This window comes from Triturus cristatus, chromosome 6 (assembly GCF_964204655.1).
Source record: "Triturus cristatus chromosome 6, aTriCri1.1, whole genome shotgun sequence".
Classification (NCBI taxonomy): Eukaryota; Metazoa; Chordata; class Amphibia; order Caudata; family Salamandridae; genus Triturus; species Triturus cristatus.
The window spans coordinates 735,253,976-735,278,485 of NC_140589.1; the positions used below are offsets into that span (position 1 = coordinate 735,253,976).

Genomic DNA, 24,510 nt, shown 5'->3' on the forward strand with positions numbered 1-24,510 from the left:
ACGCCCCCAACTCATACTCCTTCTGCAACTCTTCAAAGGACTTCACCCTACCCTTAATCAGCATATCTCCAACCCTGGAGATGCCGATCAAGTCCCATTTATCAAACCCTTTCGTATGCCAAAGCCTACCCAACCTTTCAGATTCAAACAACGGGGCAGCTAGGGTGAGTCTATCCTTCCAGCCCAGAGAGTCAGTCGCCATCTTCCATACACGCACCGCCACCCCAGTGGGCCCCGTGAGGGATGAGTCGAGGGACCGCGAGTACAACGCCCTAAGATAGTTCCCACCGCGCAACAACCATCTGTCCATGGCATAACCAGGGCTGAGGGCCGGGCCATAGAGACCATGGTTAATCGCGGACAACTGGGTGGCCCAATAATAGCGTCGGATGTCTGGAAGCGCGATACCCCCGTCATACCATGGAAGCGTCAATTTAGCAATCGCTATCCACGGCCGCCCATCCCACAACAACGTCCGTTGGAGGCTTTCGACCTCCCGAAAGTACTTGGCCGGCACCCAATCTAGAGTATTTTGCAATGCGTAGAGGAACCGAGGAAGGGACATCATTTTGAACAAGGCAGCGCGCCCGACGAGGGAGAGCGGCAGCCTCAACATCCCGCCGCAGGCGCGCCAGGGGGGGGAGCAGGTTTCTCTCGTACCGCAAAGCGGGGTCCATGAAGATAAAGATCCCCAGATACACGAAGCCCTGCTGAGCAATCTGGATCGAACAAGTTCGCGGGACCGGCGGAACCTCACCACTCAGGACGTATAAATACGATTTACTCCAGTTGATGACGAGACCCGAATTCCTACCGAAGGATGTAAGAACGTCACAGACCACTATGAGTGAGTTCTTGGGCGAGGCAAGATACAGCAAGATGTCATCAGCATATAGCGAAATGCGGTCCTCGTGTTCGGGCGACCACCGAAGGCCACGTATATCCGGGTGCCAGCATATCCACGCCGCCAGCGGTTCAAGAACAAGGGCGAACAACAGAGGCGACAGGGGGTAGCCCTGCCGAGTCCCCCTCCCAAGCCGGAACGGAGTCGATGCCCGGCCATTCACCACCACACTCACAAGGGGTCCCTCATACAGCAACCTCACCCAGCTCACAAAACCAGGGCCCAAGCCGAACTTGGCCAGCACAGCCCACAAATACTCCCATTCCACCGTATCGAAGGCCATCGTGGCATCAAGAGACGCCACAATAGCCGGTTCTCGCAGCGTGCCAGCCCTGGCGATCACACCATGAAGGCGCCGAAGGTTCAACGCGGTGTTGCGATGCGGAATAAAACCGGATTGATCAGGGTGAATCAAGTCTCCAAGTACCCTGACCAATCGGCCCGCCAGGATTTTAGCCAGGATCTTCGGCTCGGCGTTGAGGAGTGATATGGGCCTATATGAGGCACACTTATCTCGGGGTTTACTATCTTTATGTATCACAACAATTGTCGCCAGCCTCTGGTCCAACGGGAGGGTCCCACTCCCCCGCGCCTCCACAAACATGGCGCGCAGGTGAGGGGCTACCCTATCCGGGAACAGTTTATACAGGTCAATCGGCAAGCCATTCGGGCCCGAGGCCTTGCCCGAGTTCAGCGCGCGAATAGCTCCCGCCACCTCATCGACCGTTAAGTCTCCATCAAGATCATCTTTATCTACATCAGAAAGACAGGGCAGAGCGATATCCCGCAAGAGGTCACGCGAGTCCTCGGGCGGCCTATCCGACACTGAGGCATAAACCTTACGGAAATAGTCCGAGAAACACTGGACAATCCCCTCAGGTTCCACAATCACCTCTCCCCCCTCTCCCGTCAGCTCCGGCACTACTCTATTAACCCGTTCTTTTTTATCCAGCCAAGCTAGGAGCTTCCCGGCCTTGTCACCAACATCATACAGGCGGCCCTGCTGTTCCCTACTGAGGGTCTTAGCGGCATTTGTCACAAGGTCCTTATACTCGGCTTGCTTCAAGCTCAGCTCATGCAGTGAGGCCGCTGTTACCTCCTCCTCTAGCGCTCCCTCCAAAGCCACGATCTCCTCCTCCACCTGCATAACCTCGCCATCTCTCCGCCGCTTGGCCGCCACTACAAGTGAGAGGGCCTCCCCTCGCAGCACGGTCTTAAATGCTTCCCAGAGCGACACTGCCGAGTCCACAGACCCCTGATTATCCTTGAAAAAATTATCAACTGTCTTCACCAGTGCGCTGCGCATCTTGGAATCTCGAAAGTACCAGGGGTTAATAGGAGCCACCCTTCCCCCTCCCTCTCGGCCGACATCCAGCCTGACCCACACTGGCGAATGGTCCGATATGCCACGCGCCATGTGCCTGGCCTCAGACACCCAAGGGGCGTGCACAGCCAAAGTGAGCAAATAGTCAATCCTAGAAAGGCTACCATGCGCCCCGGAGTGGAAGGTGTTTTGACGCTGTGTGGGGTGCCGGAGCCTCCAGCAGTCTATCAGGCCGAGTGTGTCTAGGAAGTCTGGAAGCCACTTCTGAGCCCCCCCCGGTGTCTCTGGGCGGGTACCTATCCAGCAGCCCAGAGCCGACAGCATTGAAGTCCCCCCCTACCACTAACATACCCCCCGGGAGATCCAACAAGGCCCTACCCAGATCTACAAACGTGGAGGCCTGCAGGGCTGGAGGGACATAAACCGAAACTAAAACCAAAGTTCTACCTTCCCACCTCCCCGCCACCGCCACAAACCTCCCCCTATCGTCAACAACGGTGGAGTCCACCTCAAATGGTAGCGAGGCCCTGACTAGGACGCCCACACCCCTAGACCCGGAGGAAAATCCCGAATGAGCTATGAATTTATAACCCTTCCTATTAAGAGCATAGCACGTGTTACCTATAAGGTGTGTCTCCTGCAGTAGGGCAACATCTGGCATTGACCGTTTCAAGTGTTGCAAAACTATCCCGCGCTTAATGCGATCCCCCAAACCATTAACATTCCAGCTAATAACACTTAAACCTCTACCCCCATCCCCAAACACAAAGAGGCCCACCCCCCCCCCGAAGAGCCACCATGGGACAATACCGAAGATGATCCGTACGCCTTGCAGAAACAAACCCCCCAACAACAACCCCAAAATCCCAACCATCCCCCCCACCCTGCACCCCTGCTGCAGCTTACAAAGCCCCCCCAACTTGCAGTGTGCCTGTCGCCCTACCAAACCCAAAATCTACAAAAAGCACCCTATGGGAGGAAAGAGCTCCCCTCGTCCTCCCGCAACCCTCCGCAGTTACTGCACTCTATTCAAGTCATCAAATAAAGTCAAATCGAGTCAAACCGTCTCCGAAAAATCAGCCTTGCCCATCCCGGCCACTGTCCCCATCCGCGGCAGTGTCCTCTCCCGTCCGCCGCCGGGGCAAAGCGTCCAGCCATTCATCGCCCATGACAGGAGACTCAAAGAAGAATGTCCGATCTTTGTACACCACACGTAGTCTGGCAGGGAAGAGCATGGCATACTTCAGATCCCTCTCCCGAAGTCGCCTCTTCACCCCCAGAAAGCCCTGTCTCTGCCTCTGCACCTGCTGGGTGAAGTCCGGATAGAAATTCACCGACGCGTTCTGGAAGGGGACCGGGCCCGTCACCCTCGATGCTTGCAGGATAGCGTCCCGATCTCGAAAATGAAAGAGCCGGGCGACAATCAGCCTCGGTGGGGCTCCCACCTTGGGCCTCCCACCCGGCACTCTATGGGCCCTTTCAACCGCAAAGAACTTCCCAAGACCCTTAGGCTGCAGATGGTTAAGCACCAAGTCCTCGACGAGCAGGTCAACCGAAGCCTCATCCGAGGACTCCGGGACCCCGATAACGCGCACGTTGTTGCGCCTGGCCCGGCTCTCAAAGTCCTCCAGCCGGCGGGCGGCGAGATCACTCTCGGTCCTCAGCTTACGAACCTCGGTCTGCAGTTCCGTGACATCATCGGCGAGGCCCGTGGTCTTGAGGTCCAGGGTTTTAACCCGTTCATTCGTTTTGCCCAAGTCCGCACGGATCAGGTTAACATCCACCAAGATGGCATCCACCTTATGCGCCAGGGCATCAAACTGTCTCCCAATCGAAGTCTGCATCCCTTCGAGCGCGCCCATGACATCCTGCAGCGAGAGCTCCGGGGCCAAGGGCGAGGCCGCCTTCTGGGTATCCGGCGACTGGCTCGACCCACTCGGTGATCCCTTCTGCAGAGCATAGCGGTCCATATTATTGACTTGAGTATAGGCTCCCCGCCTGGTAGACTTAGGCTTCTGCCGATCCACCTCTGCTTTGCCCGACATGGTTGGTACCAAGCAGGTCGGTTCAGATAAGACGGCCCTCTCTCAACGAGAGGAATCAGGAGTAATCAGTTCTGCAGTGGGCCGCCAGAGTAGCATGCAGAGCGTCCAAAGGATAATAAAGCCACCAAGAGCTCTCCAGGGGCAGGGCAGACAAAGGGAGAGAAAGCGAAAGTGAAAGGACGGGGACCTCCATCCGACAGTTCACACCTCGCCCGGCTGTTGTTGTTCAACTAGAAGTCGGGCACCCTGCCAACTCTAGCCCCTGGCATCCCTCGGAGATAGGCCGCAATCTTCCGCCATGCATAACTCCGGTTCCCGGTGGGCGATCCGACCGCGGGTAGCATCAATCGCCTCCCTGACAGGTCATCTACACGATGCCATGCATACAGACAGGATTAGAGACAGGATAGTCGACGGAGGGCGCGAGGGTCTCGGGAGCTCAGAGCTCACGCGGCCATCTTGGTCAAGCGCTAGGCTCCTCCGCGGCTGCAGTTTAAACAATAAAAATAAGAATTGTATTTTCTTCCTTCAAACCAGTTTTTCTAAAATGAACAGGGATCAGCAGGAATAGATATTTGTGGTAACATGTTTTGTTTTTTCACACTAAAGGTCAATACAGGAAAGACAGATTCGCTGTGCATGTTTCCACACATTCTGAGTTACAGCATTCTTAAATGTGACTTACATTAACTGAATCCATCATCTTTTTGCAACAAAATAATAACTTTTGATGGTGTGTTTAGTTACACATTATCACTTTTGCTTGTATTCTTCATGTCTTCAATTATACTATTTCTTTCATATGAAGGAGGAGGACACCAAGGATTTAAGCAGTTTGTGAGACTTACAATATCTTTATAATGTACGACAGGGGGGGTACTTTATCCCATTCATTACAATTTACTAAATACGATTAAGAGGTTCTAGCTTGCAAACAGTAAATTTACTGATTGATTCACGTCAACAAGATCTGTTTTGATTTGAAACATCAAAAACATCAAAACATCCGCAGCTGAGAATTCTGGCAAGGCTCACAATTACCTGGTTGAAGTGCGGCGTCTGTTTGGAACAGATGAATAAAGAACCAAATTATATTTGGAAGGCCCAAGTCCCTCTAAGTAATAGTTATGAATGCTGCTTCCTGCCTTCCAAACAGCTGATTCCAGAGTAGCATTTTTTTTTTGTTGCATTCAACACAATTAATTTGCAGGATAAACATCTTGGGCCAGATATAAGACTGTTTTTCCGGCCGCAAATGGGAAATCAGCCTGTTTGCGAACGCAAAATAGGTCTGTGCAATATACAAACCCTATTTTGCGAGTTGGTAACCTATTACTGAATCGCAAAATAGGGTTTGCGACTCGTTATTAGGAATGGACGTGCCAAGGTCGTCCCTTCCTAATAGCGAGTCGCACTTCTATGTACAATGTCTTTGCAAAACACTAGCAGTTTACCACCTATTTCAAAAAGGTAGTAAGCCACTCGCAAACGGCAAGAGGTCCTCGGGGGGCCCCTTTCCCTTTGTGACTGGCAGCAAAAACATTTTTTAAGAGCAGGCAGTGGTCCCACGCACCACTGCCTACTCTTAAAAAATGAAACTGAAACGTTTTATTTTTATTTTTTAAATGTATCCCTTTTTCCTTTAAAAAGCAGTCAAAGACATGGTGGTCTGCTGACACCAGCAGGCCACCATCCCTGTGAGTGCTGGCCATTCCCAATGGGGTCGCAAATTGCGACTTGCCTCATGAATATTAATGAGGCAGGTCGTTTGACACCCCATTGGGAAAACAACCCAATTTGAGACTCACAAAATGGAAGGGTCATACATCTTGCCCCTTTAGCTTTAGCTGTCATTGCTCTGAATGTCTGAAAATTTTTGCCACAAATTCACAAAATTGGCAGGCATAAACCCATTTATTTATTTGGAAATCTCCTCCAAAAGTGCAGCTGAAAGAGTAGGATCAGGGGTGTTCTAAGGTGTGGATAGCCGTGGAAGTTAGTGAAATTCCATAAAATAGTACATTGGAGGGTATTCACAAACTCCTCACATTCCCTTTTTCACTCTTGGACATGTATTCAAGCTAAATGCTGGTATAAATTAGTTTCCTGGGGTGGAATGGATCACTACCAAATTTGAGGGGGGAAAGGATTCGACATGGAGAACAATATTTTCTCTGCAAAGGAAAAAAATGAAAAATATGTGTATTTACACAGTGGATTCAATAGCATCTGTGTGGAGTTCACAATTTGACCTGCCGAAATTTAATTATCGGATATATTAAATACCTTCAAATTCGTAAACAACAGTTTGGAATATTACGAGGAACTTGTCGTAATCAGGTTCAAAGATTTAGAAATCTGAGTGTAAAAGTCTACTTCTCCAACATTACTTTCAATTATGACCTGTTAAGTGGTGACTTTGAATCTGACTGTTTTCTCCTTCGGTGTCAAGGAATCCCTTACAGTGTCCATAAGTACATTATCAATAGATATTTTATAATAGTTAAAACAACTTCAAATATATTGTACTGAACTGTTCCAAATGCATCCTTAATGCAACTTTGTGTGCAGTTGATATGTTCTTGAAACCTGACCTTTATAAATAACTCTGCTACATGTTGGGGTCATGTACGTGCTATGTTAAAGTGAAAATAAATAGAAATTAAACGAAATTAATATTTATCTTTGCAATAAGGAAACTGATCTAAGGATGAAAAAGCTTATTGTAAGTCAATAGCACATACCTTGCTCATCTAAAAGCACCATAATGCTATCCCTGTGCGTATGTCCATAAAACTGTCCAACAATAATGTTGCTGTACTTGCGGAATAGTTTCACCAGCCTCTCATTGAAGTGTGTTCTAATAGATGTGATGTTTTCTGTGAAAGGTAGATATCCAACTGGAACATGTGCAATGATGTACACCTAAATCACGGGAGAGAAAAAGTAAATCTTTAACCATTACTATACATTTAAGGCCCGAATCACAAAAACAGGCTAATTGTAGAACACTTTTAAGTTATGCCTATGTCTGTTCTTAAATGCCTGTTGGAAATGTTCACTAACCTTTCCTTTCAAAGTAGACACAACTTCTGACTCTCTTAAGAAACAATCCCAAGAGTAAGGAATTCAGTAACAACTGACATATAGACAGACACAGCTGTTTTCTTAGCCCTAAGTTTGTGCAATTCATGAATAGTGATAAAATACACCAGTTTAGAATTAGGAAATATATAATTTTTTAAATAAACCTTAGAAATGTTTTATTCTGTCATTTTCAAATATTTGTCTCTAGCATGTCCTATCTTTTTCCACTCCTGTGTGTGAAAATTGGTACAACTGGTGTTCCTTCATACACTGCTTTCAGCAGTCATATCCAGACCCCATCATTGTAAATTGAGGGCTACATTTATCATGGATTTGAATGTCCTTTGTGCCATGCAAGATGATGCGGGCAATGCAAAACCTAGAATAAGATTTACCATGCCACGCGAGGCCACCCTGCATGGCTTGATGAATCTGGAGTAATACAAGGCAGCACAAGTCGCTGTCTTGCGTTACTCTGCCCTGAGAAGGCGTTCAATGGATGGAGTGTGGGTGTTCCCAGGCGTCCACCTATGGATTTTGGTGCATTCCCAAATTTCCCAAGACAGAAAAACCTGAGAATGCGCCAAAATGCTACGCCTTCCTGATAAGGGTGCAACTAGGAGAAATATCTTTTTTTACTCCTCATGGTTTCCTGTAGCACACATAGGGCCATATGTAGGTAGCCTAACATTTACCACTTCATAAATACTGAATTTTACCGATTCGGTATTTATGAAGTGGTAAATGCTATGTAGGTAATCCATCGGTAATATTTACCGATTCGGAATGGGTCGGTATATTAGAATCGGTATTTACCGATTCGGTAATAGTAACTGGCTTCCCATTGATAGGAATCAATGGGAAGCCAGTTACCATTACCAAATCGGTAAATACCGATTCGTAATGGGGGGAGCACAATCAAGGGTGGCAGGGTGTCACAGTGACACCCTGTTGCACCCCTGATTCCTGCATGTGTGCACATGTGGCACACATACATGCCCTAAGGGCATGTATGTCTGCCACATTGCACACTTCTAAGTGCCAACAAATGCTTTTTCAAGGCCATTCGTCATTTACCACCAACTTTTAGTTGGTGGTAAATAACGAATCCACACAACACCCACACACTCCCCCTACATCTCATTTCAGGATTCGGTATTTACCAAATCGGTAAAATTACCGAATCGGTAATTTTACCGATTCGGTAAATTACCGAATCCTGAAATGTCCCCCCTACATACCAAACGCCTGAATACCGGTCGGTAACGGGATTTTTACCGAAAATCGGCCGTTACCGACCGGTATTAGGCTACCTACATATGGCCCTTAGAGAGGAAAATGCCTCTGAGGATTGTTTTTGTGCAGGAAGATATCCCTTCCTGCACAAAAACAATCCTACCAGTACCTCTGCGCCATGGCGCAAGGGTGCCTGCATTTTCGCAAGACAGCAAGTACATTGTGTGCCAGCGCAAGGAGAGGACATGAATGAGCCATATAATGTTAAATATGGTGCATTCCTGCCATCTCCTTTTCACACAATGCAGCAAGGTGTCTTGCTGCGTTGCGTGAAAGTATGATAAATCTGGCCCTAAGTGTGCATATAAGTATGGACAATGCTCTTAAAATGCCTGTGAATACTCCATTTTTGAGTGTGTACCACTTTCTGTCACATTTTTCTAACCACTTTCCTGACACATCTCTAAGGAGAGAGGTGTGTGAGTAAAACATAGTGAAACGTAGGTTACACACATTCTTTTGTTAGGAACTCTGAAATCACGGACTTGTACAAAATATATTTTTTTCATGAATACGGTGCAACTTATGAAACCTTAAGTTAACCCTTTCACATAACTACGTTTATTAATGATGCCAGCTAATGCTTTTATGGGAAACACAGAGAGTCCACATATGAGTTAAATTAGTAGTCAATCAAAATAGTATATAACGATTAGGTTCATTGAACAGTCATGGAAATTGGATAATTCATAAACACATTGATTAAGAAAATGACCAAATTTAGGTAAGTAATCCATTACCCCTCAAAAAATCAACATCAATAAATGAATAACCTAACAAATCAGAGCCACACCCTTTCACTCAATATCTGAAGTTCCTATGCGATCTTTTAATCTAAATGCTGAAGCCAAACATTTTTTCAAAACAAGCATGGTTAAGTAGGAGTTTAGCAATGGCAAGGAAAGAATGGGTGACTTGTACTTTCACTGCCCTAGGGAGAGCAAAACCGTCCTTAAAAACATATGCCTAGATATCCAAAAAGCTTGCCAAAATAAAAAATGCAAACAAGTTTGGCTGGACACTAAGGGGCATATTGAAAAAAGAAGTAATGGAGAGCAGCTTTAGCCTTGTTGGCTTAACGCCACGCTCCACAACATCTGAAGCGCAGGACTGCACCGTATTCACAAGAAGGGGAAGGATTGTTTATGTGCAGGAAGGTGTTTCTTCCTGCACATAAACAATCTGAAATGGAGTTTTGTCATTTCTAAGCTGCAACTCGTCCTTTTTACGTCTTGCTTAGGCAGCACTTGCTGTATTTAGGATATGAAGCAAAACCAAAGAGGATGATGGACGGAGTGTTGAACAATGCAAGCACTCGACCCCAGTCAACTGATCTGGGTTTAATCCATCATCATTCTTTAGCTCACTCCGCCACCCCAGTTCAGACATGGCCATACGCAAATCAGTCTGACCCTGTGCCTCATGGGAACAGTCCAGCCCGAACTGCCAAGCCATGTCTTCCCTGGACCGGAAACAAGCATCCTGGGACTGGTTTCGGGTCCATAACCCTCATCAGCCAGGCTATCTTGAATCCAGTGGCAAAGTGAGCAAGGGACCCACGTCTGGGCATACCCTGCCAACTTAGGGCAAAAAAAGCAAAACCAAAGAGGATGATGGACGGAGTGTTGAACAATGCAAGCACTCGACCCCAGTCAACTGATCTGGGTTTAATCCATCATCATTCTTTAGCTCACTCCGCCACCCCAGTTCAGACATGGCCATACGCAAATCAGTCTGACCCTGTGCCTCATGGGAACAGTCCAGCCCGAACTGCCAAGCCATCTCTTCCCTGGACCTGAAACAAGCATCATGGGACCGGCTTCGGGTTCATAACCCTCATCAGCCAGGCTATTTTGAATCCAGTGGCAAAGTGAGCAAGGGACACACTTCTGGGCATACCCTGCCAACTTACGGCAAACAAAGCAAAACCAAAGAGGATGATGGACGGAGTGTTGAACAATGCAAGCACTCGACCCCAGTCAACTGATCTGGGTTTAATCCATCATCATTCTTTAGCTCACTCTGTCACCCCAGTTCAGACATGGCCATACGCAAATCAGTCTGACCCTGTGCCTCATGGGAACAGTCCAGCCCGAACTGCCAAGCCGTGTCTTCCCTGGACCGGAAACAAGCATCCTGGGACCGGTTTCGGGTTCAAAACCCTCATCAGCCAGGCTATCTTGAATCCAGTGGCAAAGTGAGCAAGGGACCCATGTCTGCGCATACCCTGCCAACTTAGGGCAAACAAAGCAAAACCAAAGAGCATGATGGACGGAGTGTTGAACAATGCAAGCACTCGACCCCAGTCAACTGATCGAAACCGGTCCTAGGATGCTTGATTCCGGTCCAGGGAAGACATGGCTTGGCAGTTTGGGCTGGACTGTTCCCATGAGGCACAGGGTCAAGACTGATTTGCATATGGCCTTGTCTGAACTGAGGTGGCGTGGTGTGCAAAATAACGATGGATTAAACCCAGATCTGTGACTGGGGGGGAATGTTTTGCCAATGTGCAACATTCCGTCAATCATCTTGTGTGTTTTGCTATTCGCCTTATGTGGGAAGGGTATGCCCAGACGTGGGTCCCGTGCTCACTACGCCACTGGAGTCAAGCTATCCTGGATGAAGAGGGGTGAAACCCCGAAACCGGTCCTAGGATGCTTGATTCCGGTCCAGGGAAGACATGGCTTGGCAGTTCGGGCTGGACTGTTCCCATGAGGCACAGGGTCAAGACTGATTTGCATATGGCCTTGTCTGAACTGGGGTGGCGTGGTGAGCAAAATAACGATGGATTAAACCCAGATCTGTGACTGGGGGTGAATGTTTTGCCAATGTGCAACATTCTGTCCATCATCTTGTGTGTTTAGCTGTATTTAGGGTATGGGCATAAAGCTCTGCCAACTTTCCGCCCATCTTTTGAATAGGCTCCTGTCCCTGTCCTCTGTAAATGGTGGCTTTTAATTGGTCAATAAGTTTAATAGTCCCTCCTTAGTACCGCCTTGTCTCTTCTTGTAACCTCCCATGAGGACACCCCCTGTTACATGTGTTGTTACTCCCTAGATTTTAATGACAGCCTCAGAGCACTATTTTCTTAAAGGGCTTCAGGCAGGACACATGCTTGGGCATAACCAAGGCTGGCAGTGGTTTCTTTACTCACTAGCACATCTCACGTTTATATGAGACCTTCTATAAAGTTCCTTTCATCAGCTCCACAGAGAGTACAACCTAATACGGAATTAATATAATAAATATTTTGTCACATTTCAAAACTACTAATTGTATATATGGACATAGCTATTTGAATGTACTCGTGGTACTGTCTTGCATGCAATGCATTATTGGTAGGGTGGATTTACCATATCTTCTGCAGGGTGCAGTACCACATGTGACCAAAAAAGGTCCCAATGGACCGATATTGGCCACATATGGTATTGCACCCTGAAACATGGCTAGGCAAAAAACACTGGCATTTTTAATGCCAATAACCTCAACTTTGCAGGACGCAGTACTATATGTGGTCAAAAGAGGTCCCACACATGTTACTGCACCCTGAAACATGGCTAGGTAAAAAACATTGCCATTTATAATGCCTATAATTCCAACTTTGCAGGGTGCAGTACCATATGTGGCCAAAAGACGTCCCATGCAACATGGCTAGGGAAAAAACACTGACATTTATAATGCCAATAACTCCAACTGCAACAATTGCAAGACCAATTGCATTTCCAAAGCTATAGGTCTCGCATTTGTTAAAGTTAGAGCTGTTGTCGCTGAAAATTGTTATTTTCAATGTCAACAGCTCTAACTTTAACAAATGCAAGACCTATTGCATTGCAATTGCTTTTATTTTTAATGATTGTTTGGACACGTTCTTGCACAGAAAAAATCAATGGTGTTTTGCTGTTTCTATGTGTGCTGCACAACACAGTACACATAGAAACAACAAAAACGAGGAGAAATGAAGCATTTCTCCTCATTTCGTCAGGGTAAGACAAGGTTTTCCCTGGTCTTAATTTTGGCGTTGCCCTATATTTACGCCACCTGTATAAATATGGTGCAGCGTCAAAATCAATGGGCAGAGAGGCAACACAAACAGCATTAATAAAGCAAGAAAACAAGAAAAAATTTCTGGAGTCTTCGGTGTCACTGATGCTTTATTTATTTTTCTACAAGCAAGGAAGGGCTTCATCAGGGCTCAACTTATTGGTACGTGTATGTCTCAGTTGATGAAGTCTTTATGCCACGCTCCACAACATCTGATACGCAGGACTGCACCGTATTCACAAGAAGGGGAAGGATTGTTTATGTGCGGGAAGGTGTTTCTTCCTGCACATAAACAATCTGAAATGGAGTTTTGTCATTTCTAAGCTGCAACTCGTCCTTTTTACGTCTTGCTTAGGCAGCACTTGCTGTATTTAGGATATGAAGCAAAACCAAAGAGGATGATGGACGGAGTGTTGAACAATGCAAGCACTCGACCCCAGTCAACTGATCTGGGTTTAATCCATCATCATTCTTTAGCTCACTCCGCCACCCCAGTTCAGACATGGCCATACGCAAATCAGTCTGACCCTGTGCCTCATGGGAACAGTCCAGCCCGAACTGCCAAGCCATCTCTTCCCTGGACCAGAAACAAGCATCCTGGGACCGGTTTCGGGTTTATAACCCTCATCAGCCAGGCTATCTTGAATCCAGTGGCAAAGTGAGCAAGGGACCCACTTCTGGGCATACCCTGCCAACTGAGGACAAACAAAGCAAAACCAAAGAGGATGATGGATGGAGAGTTGAACAATGCAAGCACTCGACCCCAGTCAACTGATCTGGGTTTAATCCATCATCATTCTTTAGCTAACTCTGCCACCCCAGTTCAGACATGGCCATACGCAAATCAGTCTGACCCTGTGCCTCATGGGAACAGGCCAGCCCGAACTGCCAAGCCATATCTTCCCTGGACCCGAAACAAGCATCCTGGGACCGGTTTCGGGTTCATAACCCTCATCAGCCAGGCTATCTTGAATCCAGTGGCAAAGTGAGCAAGGGACACACGTCTGGGCATACCCTGCCAACTTAGGGCAAACAAAGCAAAACCAAAGAGGACGACGGACGGAGTGTTGAACAATGCAAGCACTCGACCCCAGTCAACTGATCTAGTTTAATCCATCATCATTCTTTGGCTCACTCCGCCACCCCAGTTCAGACATGGCCATACGCAAATCAGTCTGACTCTGTGCCTCATGGGAACAGTCCAGCCCGAACTGCCAAGCCATGTCTTCCCTGGACCGGGAACCAGCATCCTGGGACCGGTTTCGGGTTCTTAACCCTCATGAGTCAGGCTATCTTGAATCCAGTGGCAAAGTGAGCAAGGGACCCATGTCTGGGCATACCCTGCCAACTTAGGGCAAACAAAGCAAAACCAAAGAGGATGATAGACGGAGTGTTGAACAATGCAAGCACTCGACCCCAGTCAACTGATCGAAACCGGTCCTAGGATGCTTGATTCCGGTCCAGGGAAGACATGGCTTGGCAGTTTGGGCTGGACTGTTCCCATGAGGCACAGGGTCAAGACTGATTTGCATATGGCCTTGTCTGAACTGGGGTGGCGTGGTGAGCAAAATAACGATGGATTAAACCCAGATCTGTGACTGGGGGTAAATGTTTTGCCAATGTGCTACATTCCGTCAATCATCTTGTGTGTTTTGCTATTCTCCCTATGTGGGAAGGGTATGCCCAGACGTGGGTCCCGTGCTCACTACGCCACTGGAGTCAAGATATCCTGGCTGAAGAGGGGTGGAACCCCGAAACCGGTCCTAGGATGCTTGATTCCGGTCCAGGGAAGACATGGCTTGGCAGTTCAGGCTGGACTGTTCCCATGAGGCACAGGGTCAAGACTGATTTGCATATGGCCTTGTCTGAACTGGGGTGGCGTGGTGAGCAAAATAACGATGGATTAAACCCAGATCTGTGACTGGGGGTGAATGTTTTGCCAATGTGCAACATTCTGTCCATCATCTTGTGTGTTTTGTTGTATTTAGGATATGGGCATAAAGCTCTGCCAACTTTCCGCCCATCTTTTGAATAGGCTCCTGTCCCTGTCCTCTGTAAATGGTGGCTTTTAATTGGTCAATAAGCTTAATAGACCCTCTTTAGTACCGCCTTGTCTCTTCTTGTAACCTCCCATGAGGACACCCCCTGTTACATGTGTTGTTACTCCCTAGATTTTAATGACAGCCTCAGAGCACTATTTTCTTAAAGGGCTTCAGGCAGGACACATGCTTGGGCATAACCAAGGCTGGCAGTGGTTTCTTTACTCACTAGTACATCTCACGTTTATATGAGACCTTCTATAAAGTTCTTTTCATCAGCTCCACAGAGAGTACAACCTAATACGGAATTAATATAATAAATATTTTGTCACATTTCAAAACTACTAATTGTATATATGGACATAGCTATTTGAATGTACTCGTGGTACTGTCTTGCATGCAATGCATTATTGGTAGGGTGGATTTACCATATCTTCTGCAGGGTGCAGTACCACATGTGACCAAAAAAGGTCCCAATGGACCGATATTGGCCACATATGGTATTGCACCCTGAAACATGGCTAGGCAAAAAACACTGGCATTTTTAATGCCAATAACCTCAACTTTGCAGGACGCAGTACTATATGTGGTCAAAAGAGGTCCCACACATGTTACTGCACCCTGAAACATGGCTAGGTAAAAAACATTGCCATTTATAATGCCTATAATTCCAACTTTGCAGGGTGCAGTACCATATGTGGCCAAAAGACGTCCCATGCAACATGGCTAGGGAAAAAACACTGACATTTATAATGCCAATAACTCCAACTGCAACAATTGCAAGACCAATTGCATTTCCAAAGCTATAGGTCTCGCATTTGTTAAAGTTAGAGCTGTTGTCGCTGAAAATTGTTATTTTCAATGTCAACAGCTCTAACTTTAACAAATGCAAGACCTATTGCATTGCAATTGCTTTTATTTTTAATGATTGTTTGGACACGTTCTTGCACAGAAAAAATCAATGGTGTTTTGCTGTTTCTATGTGTGCTGCACAACACAGTACACATAGAAACAACAAAAACGAGGAGAAATGAAGCATTTCTCCTCATTTCGTCAGGGTAAGACAAGGTTTTCCCTGGTCTTAATTTTGGCGTTGCCCTATATTTACGCCACCTGTATAAATATGGTGCAGCGTCAAAATCAATGGGCAGAGAGGCAACACAAACAGCATTAATAAAGCAAGAAAACAAGAAAAAATTTCTGGAGTCTTCGGTGTCACTGATGCTTTATTTATTTTTCTACAAGCAAGGAAGGGCTTCATCAGGGCTCAACTTATTGGTACGTGTATGTCTCAGTTGATGAAGTCTTTATGAAAAAAACATACGCGGCATGTAGAGTTCGCTCTGATAGGCGAAATTACATTGGTCGTATCCACCAATGTTAGTTACACAGCTTGCAGAGAAATGTCAACAGCGATGTAAGCAGTTCGCCTCCCAGATCGGCAGTCTAGATGGCAGCAAAAGACTTATTTAATATGGCCTAAAAATCAAGCTCAAGTTAGACTCAGAACAAACGCATGGTTTAACGTTGTTCTTTACAGACCTATAGTGGAGCCAGTGCTTAGTTTGTAAATAAACGTGCTGGGGCACAATGTTTGTCTTAATAGCTGCTGTGAGCTCTGACAAATATTTTGATTGCCGAATCCAAAGGCTGCCTTGACTTGATTCCACCTCAAGCCTCTTTCTTCTTCCAACAATTGTAGCCACAGGAACTTCCCCACTACTAGCAGTCACAGGCTCAGTTGTTAGTTTACCAATTTCCTGGTACCTAACATAAAGGAACCCCTCCAACAGTAGATGACTCAGTCTCAGCTGGTGCTTGGACTGTACCAAAATTTCCAAGCGATGTGATTTTCAGGTCTCTCTCTTCAGGGAGCCATGCACGTTTTAGGGGAGCCCACATTTAGGGAGCTAGAGCGAGGGCGGCTGCTCCTCAGCTGCCATCTCAGTCTTTATCAAGAGGTTGACTGACCCCTCCCCGCCCTCTTAGGTATAACTTTCTTCCTCTGCTAGCGATCCCCCTAAGAGCATTTTTAAGTTTGTCTTGCCAGATTAGTAACAGATTAGTATCCATACCTAGGCACAATACAGCCCTTTAAGAATGTAATAGAACTTTTATTGTCAATTACCGTCATTATATCAGTATTATCGGCAGGAACTCAACTCTTTGAAGCATCATCTTCTTGGGCAGAATCTTCTTCCTAACATTTCAGTATATTTTGTTTATCTGAGCTCAACAGTGTCCTTTCTCACCCGTTTTCCTCACGGACAGCCACTCAGGCTACAGGAACAGGAAGCCCAATGAACTGAGGTCTATCAGTGCAGAGACATTTATTGCATTGTCAAGGGGACTTGATGTCACTTCATGTTATTAGCCTCAGAAACCACAAATTACTACTTCTTTCTTCATTCCATTCCCACCTCTTCATCCATAAACAAATGATTGCATCCTCGAAGTAGGAATATCTTCCACTCTCAAAGACAAAACATAGTGACCCAACCTTGACATTAAGTTGCTCCTAGACCTATAGATTAAAACATTGTGAAAGGAGCTCAACACCAATTATATATACTGAGGAACATTACTGAGCTGGCTATACATACTGTGATACATACACTGCAATAGAAAGGGAGCATGGTGCAAGAAACTGGGTTTTTCTAGCAGTAGTCCCCCCACTTTTTTGCCTGGTATTTGATGCAGCTTTGCCTGAAGTGCACTGGGTTCCTGCAAACCAGGTCCCCAGTACCAGTGTCCTTTCCCCAAAACAAGAAAGTGGTCACTTGATCCCCAAGTGACCAGGCCTTTAGCACCTCTGTAAGTCCCCAGTAAATGGTACCTCTGGTACCCAGGGCATAGGTACTAAAGAGGGTCCCTAAGAACTGCAGCATATATTGTGCCACACTAAAGGACCCAGCACCAAACACATTCAGACTGCCACTACAGGCTGTGTGACAAGTGCTCCAAAAAGTGAAAACACGACATAGCACACACTTGTGTGCCAGGTACCCTAACACTGCATGTAATATTTGTAAGTCACCCATAAAGGACCAGTTCATGTTGCCAGCTCCCACCTGTCTCCTCAGGTCATTGACCTGCCCTGCTGATGACAGTCGTGTCGGCCACCACCTGTAAATGGGCTCTCTGCCTGTTCTCGCACATTTTGTTTGTTTTACTGTGACTCTTTCACCTTTGTGTCATCTCCCGTTATGCTTGTTGCTAGAACCCCAGTCCTGGCAGTCAGATTGCGTTTTGTATTAGATAGCCGCCTCTGTCACCGGTTACAGTCTGTTTTCATCCGTAATTCCACGTCTCATTCCCCATTGTGTTGTTGCTTCCTTAGTGTTTCCAGCCGCCACACTCAGTCTGTACAGTAGTCATATTGCTGTTATAGGTAGTACTCTTCACCCCTCCTCTCTAGCTGCTTTTTGCCACCGGAGATCCCAGTACGACCCCATTGAGCAGGTCCTGTGGCCAGGTCCCACCTGTCGCCTCAAGCCACTGGCCTGCCCTGCTGACGACCGTCGTATCGTCCGCCGCCTGTAAGCGATTGCTCTGCCTGTTCTCGCACATCTTGTTTGTTTTACTGTTACTCTTCCATCTTTGTGCCATCTTCTGTTGTGCTTGTTGCTAGAACGCAGTCACGGCAGGCAGATTGCATTTTGTATTAGACAGCCCCCACCACACTGCTCCCGCCACCTCTGCTGCTTATTACTGTCTGTTTTCATCTGTTATTCCCAGGCTCATTCCCCATTGTGTTGTAGCTTCCTTAGTTTTTCCAGCCACCACACTCAGTCGGTAGTCAGCATATTGTTGTATTGTTGTTTTAGGTAGCCCTCCTTGCCTCCCTCTCCTGCTGCTTTTTGCTGCCAACCCATCTCCTGCTGACCAGCGCCCCTCCCTCCCCGATGACCTACTTAATGGAGGCTGCAGCACTGATGGCGCACTAAAGGCAAACCCATCTGTGCCTGGACCGCGCCCATCGCTAGGAAACCTGGACCACCAGCCATCCACTGGTATTCCTCCGCCAAGCTGCTGGCCCTGGCCCCTGGAGGCCACAACAACAAATGCTGCGCCACGTCACCGTGATTCACAGTAGGACCTTTCGTCTGCCACCACAGGCGTTTCAGCTACAAAGCCGAAATCCTCGCTGCCGCAACACAACCGACCCTTAACCCCGAGGAACAGCTCCACTGTATGCTGCTCAACATAGATCCCTCTGCAAACACGCAGCAGAAATCTTGGACACCACAACCACCCACAACCTCGACTTGATGTTCATCACAGAGAGCTGGCTCATCCCCTCATCGATGTTCGACATTGCCACCGCAACACCCCACAGCTACAAGATGATACACCAAGAGCACTCCAACAAGCATGGGGGAGGCACTTCCATCATCCACAAGGACACCCTCCAATGCACCACCTCCGAAGATGAAATCTCGCCAGTGATGGAACATCTGAACTTTCAGATCAGAAAAGATGCAAAAACAACCATCAGAGGAACCCTAGCCTACAGACCCCTGGGCCCCGGCATCTGCAACGCAATCTCCAATTTCATCGCCACACGGCAATCGACTCCAACCAATACATCTTCCTCAAAGACCTTAACTTCCACCTCGACGACGCCAACTCCGTCAACCTCCTGGAAAGCATGAGCAACATTGGCCTCACGCAGCTGATCACCTGCCCCACGCACAACGCAGGACACACATTGGACCCCATCTTCCCAGCCAATGACAGAATCAGGTTCTCTCATGTAACTGAGCAAACCTGGACGGACCACAGCATCGTCCGCTTTACCATCAAGGTGCACCAGAACTCCCCACCAAACCCCCAACCCTTCTTGTCGAAGATAGAGCAAAATCACGGAGACCCTTTGGACCATCGCCCTCAAATACCCCAGGCCGGACCCCACCACAATTCACAAATTAGACGTCCAGAAATTCTCCAACTGGAACTCCGCTTCCGCCAACTCTGTTGCTCCATGGGAAAGACCAGCACCAGCAGATCCAGCAAGCACGCCAGATGGTTCACACCCGAGCTACGACCCTCAAGCGTGAATGCAAGCGACTGGAGAAACGCTGGCACTCCAGCAGGAACCCCGCAGACCTCACCACCTTCAAGTCAGCCCTCTGCAATTACCACCACTGCCTCAGGGAGGCCAAGAAGGATGCCCTTACCAACCACATTGAGGTGAGTGCAAACCACACTAAAGAACTCTTCGGCATCATCAGAGTTCTTCTGCCCGGTTGCCACCGAAAACACGATCCGCCCATACCCAACCATCTGCAACACTCTGACAGACTACTTCCACAGCAGGATATCAGACATCTACAGCAACTTTGACCCATAACCCACCCACCCCGACCACCTCCTCACACCCACCAACAGCTACCTGCGCATGGACTGGAAACAGCTCGCCACCCAGGACACCATTACCATCATGAACTCGATCTACTCTGGGGCACCTACTGACCCCTGCCCACACCACATCTTCAACCTGGGAAGGCACGAAATCAACAGCACCATCACGAACATCCATCACAACGGCCACTGTTCCTGACGTATGGAAACATGCTGAGGCAAAACAGCTCCTGAAGAAACCCACTGCAGACCCCAGCGAACTCAAGAATTATCGTCCCATCTTGCTGCTCTCCTTACTCACCAAGGTCCTGGAGAAACCCATCAATCGCCAGCTCACCGAGCACGTGGAAGAAAACAACCTGCTAGATGCCTCCCAATGCGGCTTACAATCCAACCACAGCACAGACACCATCTTGATCGCTGCAACCAATGACATCATATGCCTTCTTGTAGATTTTCTGCGAAGGGTTTGGGAGAGCAGGAAAAGAATTGGCGCTCAGGCAGGTAAACAATAAGGTATAGCGAGAGAAAACAAAGAACAAAAGCTTCACGGTGCAAACAGGTCAGGGGAAGACCCAAAACCCCTGTATGAGGTGAGGGCTAAAAACCCATACCAACACAGTAACAAACAAGTCCCGTGCACACGTCTAGGGTATAGAGACAATAACAGTTTGGGAATAAAGAGTAGGTCAACGCTGAAGGTTCTGCAAATGTTGGTTTAATGCAAGTTGAGATTGTCAAAGCAAAAACGCCAGCCGACACGTGTTTCGTCAACAGGTAGTTGCCTGTGACTCTTCAGGGCTGGAAACAACATAATATAAATAATCACGAAACGAAGATAAAAGGTGACACAATCTCAGTAAAATAGTGAGGTAAACATACCCCATGCGTAAATGAAAGGAAGAAAATCTTGTGGGAAAAGAAACATACAAGGTGAAAAACAATTCTATCCGAGGGGGTATTTATGTGTCCACAGAGAAAGAAATTGCATAGATCAAGAGCTGTTCCACACTATCTTAAGACACAAAGGTAAAAGAACAGCAACCATAATAAATGTGACAAGTGCCAGTCAAAGCTGATTGTAGCGCCGAAAATTGTTTGTGTATGTAGTAACAAGACAGTATCTGGTCAAAAGGTAAAAGAAACATGGTTTAGACATCAATTGTCTGGAACAAAGTTTTAAACAAAAAGGCAAGTCAAAATTGGAGAAAAAAGGCATACGAAGTAAAAAAAAAACGTGTAGATATAGCATGCTCGAAATTAATTCGTAGAAGTACGTGTTACGTGCCCTCGGCGATGAGTGGCGAACCACATAATTAGGGAGACAAAGGGTTTAACAAGATAACGAGTTTGGTTGTAATACGTCATGGCTATAACATACTTTTTCAAAAAACAAACATCAAAACGCTGAGATGCGTGTTACGTGCCCTCAACGAGGAACGGTGAACCACATGATTAGGAATTTAAAGGGTTTAACAGAAAAAAGAAATAGATACCATACGTCATATTCTGAATGCAAGAAAAGCTGATGTCAAACGTGAAAGCTGTAAGAAGGTGAGAAGGTGAAGAAGTGAAAAGAAAATTGAAAAGGAAAACTAGTGTGTCAGCACCATGCAAGTGTGAAAAAACGGCACAAATAATGGTGGAGTGGATAAAAGGTTACCTGATAGAAGCGATTTGTTTGTACGTCTAAGGACGGAGAGATGGATGGGATGCTGGGGGAAAAGAGAAAACAGGTTATAAGAAATAACCTGTAGTGGTTAAAAAACAAGGGCGTGATGAGAGTAGAAATTGAGGAGAGCGCGGGAAAGGAAAAGCAACTCACCGAGATGTCGTGATAATTCCATGGGATTCGAAGGTTAAAGAAATCTCGTTCGGAATGGATGTAAAAATGAAAATCACGGGCGGGTAGGTCCGTGTGATAGGGAAGCCTGAAAGGAAGTGGGGGTAAAGGTAAGTATTGGGGTAAAACAGGGAGGGAGGCAAACTCCAACGGCATGGGAAGCAGGATCAAAGTTACCTGGTGCAGGCGGGTCCAGCTCGTGAGTATCTCGCTGCCGAAATGCAAGAGAGCTATGCGAAAACTGGAAATGGTTTTAAAAGAAGAGAAGGGGTTGGGAAGCTAGAACGCTGACCATGCGTGGTGGCAGGAAAGAGATGGTGTAAAAGAAAAGGGATAACTGGAGTGAAAAGGTTGTAAGGTGGTGATTTGAAATGAAAAGCATTCGTATAACTCGGCGGTCTATCACAAATAAATCAACAAATAAAGACAACCGACTTTACAAAATTGTAGTCGGTATATGTGTGGTATACATGAAAGAAAAACATAGAGAAATTGTATGCGAGTCAGTACGAGCACAAAACTGAAAAAGGCGAAAATGTCTGGATTTGGTATCTTAACAGAATCTCACAAAAGTCGGTAAAACAACAAAGCTGACAATAAATTCAAAGCTGTTGAAATGGTCACAGTAGAATCGTCAATGTAGCGTCCCCAATATACGATAGAATCGGTCCATTGTGTACCTTTTCTACCCCACGAAAAGAAATGGTACAAACAAATTAAAGGTGTAGCCATGGGCTCTAGGTTTTCACCTTCTTTTGCCAACCTCTATATGGGCTCATTAGAGGCAATTTGGATTTGGGGTAGAAAAGGTACACAATGGACCGATTCTATCGTATATTGGGGACGCTACATTGACGATTGTCTTCTCCTTTGGTCTGGGACACAGGAGGAGCTTGATGCCTTTTGTATCCACCTTAATTCCAATGATATGGACATGAAATTTACATGCAATCACAGTACATCACTCCTTACTTTCCTAGACATAGAACTCTATGTTAAAGACAACATCTTACACAGTAGACTATACCACAAGGAGGCAGCCTGCAATGCGATTCTCCATGCTGACAGTTCTCACCCTGCACATCAGATTGAGTCCATCCCCTATGGTGAACTCGTAAGAGCTAGACGTAACTGCAGCGAAGAGACTGAATTCCTCAACTGCGTGTCTGACATGAAAAACAGATTTTCTCAACGTGGTTATAAACCCAACACGATCAACAAAGCAATAACCAGAATCACCAAAACTGACAGAAATAGCACATTGCGACCAAAATCTAACAAAAAAACGGAAACCCAACCAACAAGATTGATTACTGACTTCAACGACCTCAGCACAGTAATCAAGAAAAGTCTGAATAAACATTGGAATATCCTTTTAGCTGACAAAACACTGAGTGAGATCATCACCACTAAGCCCTCAATCACATTCAGACGCGGTAGGACTCTGAGGAATAGACTCAGTCCTACCGTACCGCCATCGGCACCCACGATCACCAGGCTCACTCCACATAGCGGATTTCACAAATGTGGGTGCTGCGGTGTATGCAAATGGGCGCAAAATGGAGTTAAGAGATTTACCAGCTATCACAAACGACATTATGAGATCAGGATGAACATCAACTGTAACACCAAATTTGTGGTGTATGTTCTTGAATGCACCTGCAAAAGCCAATACGTTGGTAGCACCATCAGAGCCTTGAAAGACCGTATTAGTGAACACGCTAGAGCCATTCACCAACAGGACACAAGATACCCTATGGCTATACATATAGCATCATGTCCAACACAAGGTGCCCACAAGAAATTCTCGTTCTTTGGAATTGACATTGCCCAACCCAACATAAGGGGGGGTAATCGTGAACTGAGACTGAGACGCCTCGAGGCGACTTGGATTATGCATCTACACACTGAATCATGGGCAGAACACCGACCATGAATTACAATACTTTCTGGGCTCTTAGACATATCTTTATTTGTTGTGTCTTTCGTGCCTTGGCCACTTCGTGGTCAGCATCATACCATGCGCCTTGAACCATGCCTTTTTCTGCGTCTTGCTTACCTTGCCTCTTGTCCATCTCTCCTTCACTCACATTCCTTTTAATTTGTCTATTCTACTGCTTCATTTATACTCCAGGCTTCTACTGTTACCATTTTCTACCTTTTCTACTGTAGACATTTATATCCATTGATCAACCTGTTTTATTGATGCTCTCCACTTATTGAATGTCACATCATGTCACTTCTAATTTTAACATTTTTTCATGTACGCTTGCTCTTACCCTTATGCATTGCTTGAATTTTCAATTTCCTGTAATTCTACTGCGACCATTTCAACAGCTTTGAATTTATTGTCAGCTTTGTTGTTTTACCGACTTTTGTGAGATTCTGTTAAGATACCAAATCCAGACATTTTCGCCTTTTTCAGTTTTGTGCTCGTACTGACTCGCATACAATTTCTCTATGTTTTTCTTTCATGTATACCACGCATATACCGACTACAATTTTGTAAAGTCGTTGTCTTTATTTGTTGATTTATTTGTGATACACCGCCGAGTTATACGAATGCT

The 24,510-nt window shown here is 46.5% G+C and overlaps 1 protein-coding gene across 1 annotated transcript in view; it reads right to left on the bottom strand.

Annotated features, from left to right (window-relative positions):
• SMPDL3A (sphingomyelin phosphodiesterase acid like 3A) overlaps positions 1-24,510 on the bottom strand; it is a 214,836-nt gene that overhangs the window by 45,709 nt on the left and 144,617 nt on the right. Inside the window, exon 6 of the mRNA XM_085611264.1 lies at positions 7,018-7,198. Within this exon, the coding sequence (XP_085467390.1) occupies positions 7,018-7,198 (181 nt within the window). The remainder of the gene's footprint in view (positions 1-7,017; positions 7,199-24,510) is intronic.